Genomic DNA, 14,467 nt, shown 5'->3' with positions numbered 1-14,467 from the left:
CACAGATATATGTATTTCCATTACGGATGTAGGTACTGCGGGTATTCTCTTCCAGTATGCAGCTTGCCTAATTCATTTTCTTAATGGATCAGCAAACATTTAAAATTCTGATATTGAATTTTTTCTCTTAAAATGGTTTGTGTTTTTTGTGTCCCTGCTGAGAAATCTTTGCCAACCCCGTGATTGCCAAGATATTCTACATTTTCTTCTAACAGCTTTTGCGTTTTAGGTTTTATATTTAGGTGTATAACCCATCAAGAATTAACTTTTGTGTATGATGTGAGTGTCTTAGGTTGGGTTCCCCAGAAAACAGACTCTGAGAAGATTTGCATGCAGGAAGTTTATTGGGGAGTGCTCTTGGGAGTAACACCTGTAACTGGGTTATAGGTGTAACTTGGGTTACTGGTAACCCAAGTAATTCTTGAGGGCAATTAGCTCTTTCTCTTTTCGGTACATACATCCCTTTCCTCTCTTCTCATCTTCCCTTAATTTGCAAATCTGGGGTATCTTTCATTTCCATTTCCCAGAGTAGAGCATAGTCAAAATGCTGACAGGACAATTTTCTTTCCTAGTAATTTATTCATCAGTTTGCATTGTGGAGTTCTGAAACCGAGACCTTCAGATGAAATGGTATGCTCAGTCCAGTTCAGTTTTACCCTCATTTTTGTCCTTCCTTAGCAGTAAAACTTGACATTCATGATTTTTTTTAAACAAAGGTGACTTTTATGAATTGTTTAGAGAGAATGATGAAAAGACTAATTACCATGCCACCTTCTACACAGAATAGAGCTGTTTTTCCATCTTGTGTTCTCCATGCTCTGACAGTTTGTCTCAAATGAATGCTGTGATTAGCAGTACTTCAGTGAGTTTAGTAACTTGGAAAAGACAAAGACTCTTAGAATAGCTCAGTATTGAGCATTAAAATAGTAACGCCAGTTGTCTGGTGTCATTTTTCCAAAACGCTTTGGCCACTTTCTCCTATTGACTCCTCTATCTTCACAAGACATGTAGAAATATTATTTTACAGAAGAAAAGTTGAGGGACTTCCCCAGTGGCACAGTGGTTAGGAATCCACCTGTCAATGCAGAGGACACGGGTTCAAGCCCTGGTCCAGGGAGATCCCACATGCCACGGAGTAGCTAAGCCTGTGCGCCACAACTACTAAGCCTGCGCTCTAGAGCCAGTGAGCCACAACTACTGAGCCCACGTGCCACAACTACTGAAGCCTGCACGCCTAGAGCCCGTGATCCCCAACAGGAGAAGCCACCGCAATGAGAAGCCCGCGCACCGCAACAAAGAGTAGTTCCTGCTCACTGCAACTAGAGAAAGCCTGCGCACAGCAACGAAGACCCAACGCAGCAAAAAAATAATAATAATAATAAATAAATTTAAAAATAAAATTTAAAAAATGTGTTGTAAATTATATATCACACATTATGTTTATAATCTATAAAGTAAAAAATTTGTTAATATGTAATTTATACTTGTTCTACTTGTATGTATACCTTTTCAAAAGAATTACGAGATTATCAATGCATATTGTTGGCCACCAGCTTTTTCCTCATAACAGTACATCATGACTTTCTATATCCATGAATAGACCTGTATCATAATTTTTAATTACTGAGTCTTGTGCTACTGTGATGAAGTATTAAAGTTTATTAGCTAGTCTCCTTTCGTGGACATTTAGGTTATTTTCAGGTTTGCATTCTTAATATGTGCAGTGGTCATCTTTGCATAGTTCTTTCTTTCTTAGGATCAATTTCTAGAAGTGAAATCGCTGGATCAAAGAATTCACATTTTTGAGGCTTTAAATCTAAATTGCCAAATTGGGGTCCAGGTAGGTTGCAGCAATTCACGTTTCTTCCAGTGTTAGACAAGTATGCTCATTTCTCCCTATTGTGGGTAGTAGACAAGTTTTCCCACATCATTGCCAATCTGGTAAACTTAAAAATGGCATCTCCTTGTTTTAATGGCATTATTATTGGCATTATTATTCATGAAGCTGACGCTTTTTCATGTTCAGTGGCCATTGTAGATTTTGGCCTCACAGATAAGCAGCTCACAGTCTTCATTGCAGGTACTTCAGAAACTTTACCCCGTTCATTCATCAGTCTTTTCAACAGCTTATGTTTTCTTTCCAGGAGCGACTAAAGCTGGTGACTGTTTTGGGTGCTGGCCTTCTCTGTGGAACTGCCCTTGCTGTCATCGTGCCTGAAGGAGTACATGCACTTTATGAAGATTTTCTTGAGGGTGAGAAAGAGAGACAGGCCTTTGAGATACGTTATTGATGTGGAGGGCTGAAAGGAGAAGCTTAGTGGTATTTTTTTCTGAACACAGTTCAGGTTCGCCATAGAATATATGCCAAAACATCTTTTGACGTCTTTGACAATAAACACATCAATAGCAGTTTGTGATTGAATGCCTCAATCCATGAATACCACTTAAGATTTATTTGCAATAATGCATGAATTCTGGGCTTTATAAGTATGACAGTCATTTTTTAATGTCCGTGCAAAAACTTCCAAGATCCTACATGATAATGATTGTATTTTTAGTGTTGTTTTTTTTTTTTTTTTTGCGGTACGCGGGCCTCTCACTGTTGTGGCTTCTCCCGTTGTGGAGCACAGGCTCCAGACGTGCAGGCTCAGTGGCCATGGCTCACGGGCCCAAGCCGCTCCGCGGTATGTGGGATCTTCCCGGACCGGGGCATGACCCCGTGTCCCCTGCATCGGCAGGCGGACTCTCAACCACTGCGCCACCAGGGAAGCCCCTTTTAGTGTTTTTTAATTGAAAAAAATATATAGATAAACACATTTGGATTAAAGGACCCTTTATAGTAAGCTTTGTAGTGAGGACCTCTGTAGTAAAGGATAACTAAAAAATTAAAGAGACCTTTCCTGACAAGCAGAGAACAGTATAGCTGTATAAGAGAAAATGCTGAGCAGTGTCAGCTTGGTTCACTCATCTGTTAAATGATTTGGTCCTTCACACCAGCTAGAAGGCATACTTGATTCAAATTTGTGATTCAGCAAAATCAGATTCCTACTTGTCATGAAACTTCACAGATACCTGTGAAGGACTGAAACCACAAATGTTAAATTGGTGAACTGAATCTTCAAATGCCAAGAGTCTGTTGGACTTTAAGAATAGTATAAAGAGGTAAACACCTTCCAAATTTCTTACTAGTTATAGTATAATAAGTAGTCTTTCAGGTCTCAGTAGAGGAGAAGAACTGTGTCTTTTATCCAGGTTGATGATGCTCTTATGCCTAGGGTATGAATATGGGCATAATGGTAAAGTGTGAGGATTGTGGAGATTTTATTGCAAAATAGGACAGAAGCTGAGGATTGGTCAGCCTTAGGGGAAAAAAATAATAAATCAGGAGCCTTAGAGCAGTGGTTTTCACCCTTTTCTGATCATATATTCTATTGGGAAAAAAGATACACACGTGCTATTGTACTGATTTACTCTATACATTATAAAACACACTCCTTAAATAGAAAATTTTGGAATATGAGGTTTAAAGTCCTTTCATATTCTAGTGGATCATCTTGAATTTTTCTGCATGTGATCATTACTATCCTGATATCCTAGGAAACATTCAGACTATGATTAAATAGACAATTAAAATTTGTTTTGCTCGTCTTTGTGCTAAGAATTGTGGGTGGCAGTTATTTCCTAAACTTGCCTGATAATAAAAGTTCCTTGAGGGAGGGGTGCATTTTAAAAATGTAGTTTCCTGGCCCCCAACCTAGACTACTGAATCAGAATTTCCAGGGAAGGGACCTGGGAATGTCTAATTTTAACAAGTTGTCAAATGATTCTTTTTTTTTTTTTTTTTTTTTTTTTGCGGTACGCGGGCCTCTCACTGTTGTGGCCTCTCCCGTTGCGGAGCACAGGCTCCGGACGCGCAGGCTCAGCGGCTATGGCTTACGGGCCCAGCCACTCCACGGCACGTGGGATCCTCCCGGACCGGGGCAGGAACCCATGTCCCCTGCATCGGCAGGCGGACTCTCAACCACTGCGCCACCAGGGAAGCCCCAAATGATTCTTAATAGACAAGTTTGGGAAACACTGGGGTAGAGGAAAGAACTGCTTCAGGTTTAGTTTTTGTTTGTTTGTTTTTCAATAACAGTTTATGACATAATTTACATACCATATTTCAGGTATAGTTTTAAAGTTAAATGTAGCTACTATGTGTTGGGTTGCTTTCCTTTATTTTAATAGTTTTCCTGGTTTTGTTCTAAAATAATTTTGTGGATTCATTTGAAAATGTATGTGCTGTATAAACCTGTTTTTTCAAAAATAAGCGTTCTGGTCTCTTTAACCTTTTCACCATAGATTATTCTCCTGCCCTAAGCCATCATTAAAAAATCTTTTAAGGGACTTCCCTGGCGGTCCAGTGGTTAAGACTCCGTGCTTTCACTGCAGGGCGTGTGGGTTCTATCCCTGGTCGGGGAACTAAGATCCCACAAGCCACCAAGCCTTGCCAAAAACAAGAAAAAAAAACTTTAAAAATTATTTTCCCTGGTGGCGCAGTGGTTGAGAGTCCTCCTGCTGATGCAGGGGACATGGGTTCGTGCCCCGGTCCGGGAAGATCCCACATGCCGCGGAGCGGCTGGACCCATGAGCCGTGGCCGCTGAGCCTGCACGACCGGAGCCTGTGCTCCGCAACGGGGAGGGCCACAACAGTGAGAGGCCTGCGTACCAAAAAAAAAAAAAAAAAAAAATATGTATTTTCATTTATATATTTTACATTCACTCTTTTTGGCATGAATGACTGCATTTTGCCAAATGCATAAAGTCAAAACGAAGAACAGGGCTTCCCTGGTGGCGCAGTGGTTGAGAGTCCGCCTGCCGATGCAGGGGACACGGGTTCGTGCCCCGGTCCGGGAAGATCCCACATGCGGCAGAGCGGCTGTGCCCGTGAGCCATGGCCGCTGAGCCTGCGCGTCCGGAGCCTGTTGCTTCGCAACGGGAGAGGCCACAACAGTGAGAGGCCCACATACCGCAAAAAAAAAAAAAAACGAAGAACAGTCCCATCACCTTCATCCCCTTTTGTAGTCAAACCTTTCCCCCAACCTTGGGCAACCTCTGATCTCTTCTCTCTCTTTATAGTTTTGCCTTTTCTGAATGTCATATACATGTAATCTTGTAGCCTTTGGGTCTGACTTCTTTCAGTTAGCATAATGAGGTTGAGAGTCATCATGTTGTTCTGTGCATCAGTGGTTTGTACCTTTTTATTTCTGAGTAGTATGCCATTGTTTGGATGAACCATTGTTTGGATGAACCATAGTTTGTTTATTCCTTCACCAGTTGAAAGACATGGGTTTTTTCCAGTGTTGGTGATTATCAGTAAAGTCACTATAAGCATTTGTGTACAGGTCTTTGTGCGAACATGAATTTTTATTTCTTTTGACAGGTGGAATTGCTGGGTTATATGGTAAGTGTGTGTTTACCTTCATAAGAAATTGCCAAACTTGTTTCCAAAGTGCCTGTACCATTTTGTGTTCCCCTCAGTAATGTGTGAGAGTTCCAGTTGATTCCCTTCCCAACACTTGATGTTGTCTATTTTGTTTTAGTTTTTTATTTTAGTCACTCTAATAGGTGGGTAGTGGTATCTCAATGTGGTTTTGATTTGCAATTTCCTAATAGCAAATGACGTTGAACATCTTTTCATTAGTCACTCTATTAGGTGGATAGTGGTATCTCAATGTGGTTTTAATTTGCAGTTTCCTAATGGCAAATGACGTTGAACATCTTTTCATGTGCTTGATTGCCATTGCTGTATCTTCTTTGATGGTATCCAATCATTTGTCCATATTTTAAATTGAGTTTTCTTATTATTGAATTTGGAGAGTTCTTCATGTATTCTGGATACAAGTCCTTTACTGAGATATGTGATTTGCGAATATTTTCTCCTAGTCTGTGGCTTCATTCTCTTAACAGTATCTTTCACAGAGTAGTTTTTAATTTTGATGAAGTGAATTTATCAGTTCTTTCTTTCATGAATTGTGCTTTTGGTGTCATATTTTAAAACCTTTTGCTAAACCCAAGTTCACAAAGATTTTCTCTTTTGTTTTCCTCTAGAAGTTTTATAATTTTAGGTTTTATACTTAGGTCTATGATCCATCTTGAGTTAATTTTGAACACAATGTAAAGGTTCATTTTTTTAAAAATAAATTTATTTATATTTTTTATTTTTGGCTGCATTGGGTCTTTGTTGCTGCACGCGGGCTTTCTCTAGTTGCGTGAGCGGGGGCTACTCTGTTGCGGTGCACGGGCTTCTCATTGCGGTGGCTTCTCTTATTGAGGAGCATGGGCTCTAGGTGCACGGGCTTCAGCAGTTGTGGCTCATGAACTCTAGAGCGCACAGGCTCAGTAGTTGTGGCACACAGGCTTAGTTGCTCTGCAGCATGTGGGATCTTCCTGGGCCAGGGCTCGAACCCGTGTCCCCTGCATTGGCAGGCAGATTCTTAACTACTGCACCACCAGGGAAGTCCTTCATTTTTTGCATATGGATGGATGTCCAATAGTTCCAACACCGTTTGTTGAAAAGACTATCTCTATTGAATTGTCTTTGCACCTTTGTCAAAAATCAATTGACCATGTTTGTGTTGGTCTATTTCTGGATTCTCTGTTCTGTTCCATTGATCTATTTGTCTATCCTTTGCCAATACTACATTTGTCTTCTTGATGACTATATCTTTATAGCAGATTTTGAAATTAGATTGTGAAGTCCTTCTAACTTTGTTCTTATTTTTCAAAATTGTTTTGGTTAAACTAGTTCCTTTGCCTTTCTATAAAAATTTAGAGTCAGCTTGTCAGTATCTACAAAAAAAATCATGCTGGGATCCTGATTGATATCAAATTGAATCTATAGATTAATTTGGGGAGAGTTGACATTTTGAGAATATTGTGCCTTCCAATCCATGAACACAATATATCTCTCCATTTATTTACGTCTTCTTTGATTTCTTTCATCAGTATTGTAGTTTTTAGCATACAGATCTGCAAATATTTTGTTAGATTTATACCTAAATATTTCATATTGTTGTGCAATTGTAAATGTTACTTTAAAAATGTCAGTTTCCGATATTCTAGTATTTAGAAATTTGATAAGCTCCATGTAGCTTGAGCTGCTGTCAGGGCAAAGTGGCAGGAGAAAAGAGAGAACAGAATAACCTGTTTTCCCCCCATACTCTTCAGACCACTGGGGCCCTTTTCCTAGATACTGTGGCCAGAAAGATGGTGTATTTCTTGGGTTTTTAACTGCTGTTGGTACTGCCATGAAGTTCTGCAGCTGGGGCTGCCTTCAAGGCAGGGCTGGGAAAGAAAAGAGAGGGAGAGTAAAAGGAAAAAAAAGGGGAGGGCTTCCCTCCACACCAACACCTCTCAGCAGTCCCTCTTCCTGGTCCTCTGCTAGAAGGACAGGGTTTCTTTTGAAGTTTTTGCTGCCCTCTCTCCTCTTGATATTGTTTACTCTTAATAGTCTTCAGGTAGTTGTATTTTGTGTGTTTTGTCCAGAGTTTTTGTCATAATCAATGTGTGATTGAGACTATAGTGGGTTTACTCCACCTTGGCCAGCACCAGAAGTCCCCATCATTCTTTTTATTTTTTTTTTAATTTATTTTATTTATTTATTTTTGTCTGCATTGGGTCTTCTTTGCCGCGTGCGGGCTTTCTCCAGTTGTGGTGAGCGAGGGCTACTCTTGGTTACGGCGCACAGGCCTCCCATTGCGGTGGCCTCTCTCCTTGCGGAGCACGGGCTCTAGGCGTGCGGGCTTCAGTAGTTGTGGCACATGGGCTCAGTCGCTCCACGGCATGTGGGATCTTCCCGCAGCAGGGCTCGAACCCATGTTCCCTGCATTGGCAGGCGGACTCCTAACCAGTGCGCCACCAGGGAAGCCCTCCCATCATGCTTTTTAAAAAGTAAAATGTTAATATTCCACTTTATTAAATTTTGAGGTAGCTCGACCATGATGTTAGTTTTAAACTAAGCTATCTCCAAATTTTCCTCATCTCTCTCTATACTGATAAGTCACATCACTTTAGTTTCTGCTACTTTATCTTTTTCTCCCTCTACCCTTTTCCACTCTTTCTTTATTGTACATCAAACCAACTTTTCTCCAAACTTTGAAAAAGGAGTTTATTTACATGTAACTACAGGCTATGGTTTAGTTCTTCTGTGAACCTTATAATTATGATAATTAACGTATTTTTTCAGAGCTCAGTGTACCATGTTAACTAAGTGCTCTGACACTTTAATAAGCATTATTAAATACGAATTAATGTAAAAAGGAACCTCTCACATACTCTTCTGTGTTTATAGCTCTAAACTCACTGGCCTTAGATGATTATTAGCGTTCATGTGAGAAAACCATCTTTCTATAGAAACAGAAGTTTTGTTTTTTTTTTTTGCGGTACGCAGGCCTCTCACTGTTGTGGCCTCCCCCGTTGCGGAGCACAGGCTCAGCGGCCATGGCTCACGGGCCCAAGCCCGTGGGATCTTCCCAGACTGGGGCACGAACCCGTGTCCCCTGCATCAGCAGGCGGACTCTCAACCACTGCACCACCAGGGAAGCCCTAGAAACAGAAGTTTTGAGAACATAGTTTATTGAGTACTGCAGTCCTTGTTTACTGTGGAGCTAATGTTTGAAACCACCATAATTCTTTGGAACATGAGAATTGATATGTTTAGGAAGGCAGACTCTTGGTCAAAGACCTAAATACAAATGTGATGTGCTCATAACTGGATGATCATTGAAACTGTTGTGGTCAGAAATAGTTCAGTATAGATTATCCCACTTATTTCTCCAAGAATGCCGTGTGTCAGGTTCTTTAGAGAGATACAGTTATCATTTTATGGCTTTCTCTGTCATTTTGCTCTGCATTTAAAGTAGAGGGTTAAATCTGCTATTATATTTAATTAACTTTTATCCTATCATTCATTAATAAAAGTGGAGCTCTTTAAGGCTCTTGTTATACTTTACTTTCAGGATTCTGAAACATGGATGATCCTGGACTAATACAACCTATCTCATCTACCTCTTATTCTGTCTGCTAAAATGTCTAGTCTCTGCTTTTTCCCTGCCCCTTCCTCTCCCTTCACCCCCAGCATTGTTTTATTGTTCAGTATTGTATCTGACCAGATAATCAGGCCAACTATTTCATATAAGATGTTTAAAAATAAATCTCCCAAATTAATTCCATCTAATGTGCAACTGTGTTCCTAAACATTCAGTGAGCACTTAACCACATACCAGGTATTGTGTGAATATATTGCCTGATCATCACAGCAACCCTCTGAGGTGGATACTATTTTGTAGATGAGGCTTTTGAGCCACAAAGAGGTTAAATAATTTGCCCAAGGAACTCAGCCAGTAAGCGTCAGGACCAGGATTTGAAACACAGCCTGTCTTACTTGGAAGACTACACTTTTTTTTTTTTTCTTAACATCTTTATTGGAGTATAATTGCTTTACAATGATGTGTTAGTTTCTGTGAAGCCTACACTTTTAATGACACTCTGCTACATGGTGGACTTTGTAAGGAATTTCACATTACCAAAAACACTATTTATCTGCTAAAGAAATCTGTTTCCTACCTTGTAATGAGATTCTTGTCTTTCAGAAACACGGTAGTATTTTGATAAAAGATTCACTAACATCCCTTTAAAATGTCAGCTTTATACATTTGACTATGGTCAGTTTTCTGTTTTACATCAGAAACAGAATGCATCATTATTAAGAGCTACACCACCCTATTACTGAAAACACGTCAAGTGTAAAGAACTGTCTGTCTTTGCCAGAAAAAGATAAGTATATAGTAAAAATCTGTGAAGGTTATAAGGTGTGAGTAGAAGTTAAGAAATTTAAAACAACCAGTGAAGGCCAAAAATACAAAACTGAAAACTGGGGATCACCTCAAAAAAAACAACAAAAAAAACAAATTACCTGAAGGTTTGAATCTTAGAATGCTTTGTTCTTTGTGCATGTTAATCTGAAGAAGAAGTTCCAACAAATCTGTTCAAAGGGTAAATTGATTCTATTATATTAAATTTAACGTATGTGTCTGTGTCATAGAAAGGCTACATACTATACTGATGGAACTTACTGGAAGGACTCCTATATGAATATCTAGGGAAAGAATTAAGCCCATAATGATTTGCTGAACACTCTGTTAGTGGCACGAGAAATATATGTCTGATGAGCAATATCCAATGATAATACTGGGTTTATATACTCTGCAGTGGGGAATGTGATGTGGAACATGTCTCAGCATGTGAATTACCAACCAGTGCCCTGAGTAAAACAGACACAACGATAACAACCTGAAAGTTCTTTTGAGAATGAGTAACACATGTCCACAACGTAATGTATTTTAATTAAATAGCTTGGTTTTTAAAAAAATTTTATTTTATTGAAGTATAGTTGATTTACAATGTGATGTTAATTTCTGCTGTGCGGCAGAGTGATTCAGTTATACATATATATACATTCTTTTTCATATTCTTTTCCATTATAGTTTATTATAGGATATTGAATATAGTTCCCTGTGCTATACAGGAGGACCTTGTTGTTTATCCATTCTATTTATAGTAGTTTGCATCTGCTAATCCCAAACTCCCAATCCATCCCTTGCCCACCCCCCTCCACCTTGGCAACCACAAATCTGTTCTCTATGTCTGTGAGTCTGTTTCTGTTTCGTAGATAAGTTCATTTGTGTCATATTGTAGATTCCACATGTAAGTGATATCATATGGTATTTGTCTTTCTCTTTCTGACTCACTTCACTTAGTATGATACTCTCTAGGTCATCCATGTTGCTACAAATGGCATTATTTCATTCTTTTTATGGCTGAGTAGTATTCCATTGTATATATACACTACATCTTCTTTATCCATTCATCTGTTGATGGACATGTAGGTTGTTTCCATGTCTTGGCTACTGTAAATAGTAAATAGCTGGGTTTTGAGATCTCAGTTTTTGCTAGGTTGAGTTTCATGTCCTAGAGTAGAAGGAAGGATGGATGTGTTAATACTGAATATCTGGATCCCATTACTAATCTGTTTATGTACTAATAAGATCATGGGATTATCACTCACTTTGAAAAGTTTTTTTTGTTTTGTTTTGGCTAATGCTTGCAAATAAAACCAATAATGCCTACCATTCATTGTATATAATCCAGTAAATATTTCATGTTTTTATATAAAGTTAAATTCCACTTAAGTATAAGTATTCAGGTCTTTTATGGAAAGCTTCAATCAACAGCACACTTATTTCAAGCCATATATATATGTATGTGAACACGTATATATATATATATAAAATAATGTTGCTGACATTTTGCTTATTTGCCACAATTTTACATAAAATTAGGTGTTAACGCCTTCAAAATGGGAACATCAGGAAATTATGTACTTGTATCAGTGAATGCTCAAAAAATGTTGGAACTCTTTCTTTAATTTACCTCCAGAGTATGCAGCACACTTAGATGAGAATCATCAGTGGCAGCAGAATTTTCCTTGAAAGTAGTTTAGGTTTAGAGAAATGTACAACTTATTCAATGCCAATCTGTTTGATAAGATAGGTGACCTGTTTATTCAATATTATTTTAGATCAAAAGCTGGTGATACTAGAAAATATGACAGTTTTATTGTGATTCATAAACGTGACTCTGAATGCTGTACCAAGAGTTCCAAAATTATTTAGATAAAGAAAGCATTGTTAGGATAAGATATAGAAGGATCTTATACTCATTTAAATTTAAAAATTCTGATATAGTTATACCTTATGAAGGGAAATAATTTCGGCCACCCTTTGAAAGTTGTAATTAGGCTTGACATTTAGTTTCAGAACTATGGACACCTGAAAATTAATTATCTTTAAAAATTATTATGCAACTGTTCACAAATAATAGTATGACTAACACCCTTTAATAAGGTGTTAACCCACCTTTGTACCTAAGCTGGCTTTAGCATGACCTTTCACCTAATTTAGCATGTACATCTGTTACCTATTAAGTCTGGATTTATAAAGAAGCATGTGCATAATTACCTTAAAACATACAACTAAAAGATTGTATTTTATTTCCATTTAAAAAATCTTTTTTGCTTAGGAAGTAATTAATTGCATAACTTTTGAGATGAAATGCCACATAAAAAAAATATAGAAGTGAAGGCCATTTTTTTGCCTTCAACATCAATTTGTTGAGTATCTACTCAATTTATGGCCTTATATTGATTGTTATCCGTTCATAGATACACAATATAGCCCTGCCTTCAAGAATTCATAGCTGATGGAAAATGAATAAATTAACAGTCAGTGACAGCAGGGGTTGGCAAACTTTTTCTGTAAAGGGCCAGATAGTAAATATTTTAGGCTTTGTGGGCCATATGGTTTCTGTTGCAGTTACTCAACTCTGCTGTCATAGCATGAAAGCAACCACAGACAGTCCATGAACAAATGAGCATGGCTGTGTTCCAGTGCAAATTTTATTTACAGAGCTAGGCATGAGCCTCTGTCCTGCAGTTTGCTGCTGTCTGAATTATGTTATAGTCATATAAAATCTATGGTAGACACGTACTACTACTCTGTGTGTACATGACTAGAGGAGGACACAGAAAATCTCAAGGAGGAAGGGACTTATGAGCTGAGTTTTGAAAGACAAGGTGTTATCCAGGAGAAGCAGCATGGAAGGCCCATGGATTCATTAACTCCTGCAGAGTCTAAGCAGAAGCAGAGACAGGAGCCCGTTTTGTTAAATATTTAGTGGGTACCTTATGAAAAGATAATCATTCAAATCCTTTCCAATAGCATCTTTCTAAATAGTGTTGAAAATTGTAGTTAGCAAAATTCTATGACTGACTTCACATGTGTAGTTTCTTTACATCTATAAATATGAAGAATTGGTTTTGTATGTTAAAACAGAAGCATACCAAAAATTGCCTTGTCTTTAGAGAAAGTCAATTGTTTTACTTCGTTTATTTATTTTACATTCTTGAGGCCATGCTAAGCTATTCTCCCAGCACACAAAGACCTACTTGAAAAGTAGTGAGTTCTGCCATCTCAGTATTGGTCATCAGGGTACTGCATTTTGAGTTTATTAACTTTTTATTGAAATATTGCATACAAAAAAGTATACGTCATACATACAAGAAAGTACACATATTGGCAGTATATATAGCTCAATGATTTTTCACAAACTGAACACCCTCCTTTTACCATGAGGCTACATTTTAATTGTCCAACACTACTGATCAAAATTCTTAGATTGCTTCTCTCATAAACTTAATTATTTTTCATCTCTGAGCTTTCAGTAAGTTCTCTAGCTTAAAATCCTTACTGCTAACAATAATTTTGCTTGCATGAAGGACAGGGTAGGCACATTCTGTCTGCCCACCTTTTCCTCCTAGACCTGTCTAGCGTTCAGTTCTCTTTAATTGATCACTGCAGCGTAGGCTTCTGATTTCCAGGAAATACCTTTTATTCCAAAACCATCCATTTCTTCCTCTGAAAGTCTCTCTTTACCTCCAGCAGTGCTTCCAAACTGAAGGTAGCAACTCTGGATCTTGAAATAAATTTAATAAGTTGGACTTGTGACTGGCATTTAAGAAGAGCACAAAGGAGGGACAAGACAGATGAAGAAATAGAATAGTGCGTTGTAACCATTGTAAGGATAAGTATTATTTTTTGCAAATTTTTATTTAGTTTTTCATCTATGTGTATGTTTACTAGATCATGATGTAAAATTTATTTTTTACTAGGGATCATGTCCTTAAAAGTTTAAAAAACATTGTCATAAGTCTCATGTCAGCAATTTCAAAAACTGCTTAACATTAGCACCATTAACATTAACTGCTGATACTCGTAGAACTTGTTTAAATTAATAAAATGGAAATTGGGAGGCTGGAGGAAGTTTTTTTCTGCCTGTCTCTTGGAGGAGCACTCCGTCTCATTTTAAGATGCCAGTGTAACTCAAACAGAGATGTTACAAGAAAAAATATTGCAGACAGATATCCCTCATGAATGTAGTTGGCACAGTGCTTTACCAAATATTAGCAAATTGAATACAGCAATATATAGACAGGATAATACATTTTGACCAATTGGAGTCTATCCTAGGAATGCAAATCAGGGGTTGGATTAATATCCAAAAACCATTTTAATTTATTATCTTAATCGAATAAAGTAGAAAAACCATTTGATCATCCTTAACAGGTACAGAAAAGCATAAACATTTGACAGAATTAAACTCCTAATTCTCAGCAAACTAGGAAAGAACTTCCTTACTGAGAAAGGGTATATTTGAAAAACCTACAGGTAAGATGCCTAACACTGGGAACAAAACATGGCTGTCTCCTCTCAACCACTTGTACTTAACATTGTACTTGGGGTCTTGGCCAGACGCAAGTCTGAAGTAAGGCCAGAAAAAGAAAGAAAAGGCGTAAAGATTGGCAAGA

General features: G+C 38.1%; 1 protein-coding gene across 2 annotated transcripts in view; it reads left to right on the top strand.

The window, feature by feature from the left end:
* Positions 1-14,467, top strand: part of SLC39A9 (solute carrier family 39 member 9) — a 47,269-nt gene that overhangs the window by 16,927 nt on the left and 15,875 nt on the right. The window contains exon 2 of one of the 2 annotated variants that reach the window (XM_060004339.1): positions 2,145-2,253. In XM_060004339.1, the coding sequence (XP_059860322.1) occupies positions 2,145-2,253 (109 nt within the window). Of the gene's footprint in view, positions 1-2,144; positions 2,254-13,328; positions 13,678-14,467 lie in introns of those variants that run through there. The other variant, XM_060004340.1, reaches the window with a different exon arrangement.

The sequence above is a fragment of the Delphinus delphis genome, chromosome 2 (genome assembly GCF_949987515.2).
Source record: "Delphinus delphis chromosome 2, mDelDel1.2, whole genome shotgun sequence".
In the NCBI taxonomy this organism is placed as follows: Eukaryota; Metazoa; Chordata; class Mammalia; order Artiodactyla; family Delphinidae; genus Delphinus; species Delphinus delphis.
This window is presented reverse-complemented; position numbering and strand designations above follow the sequence as displayed.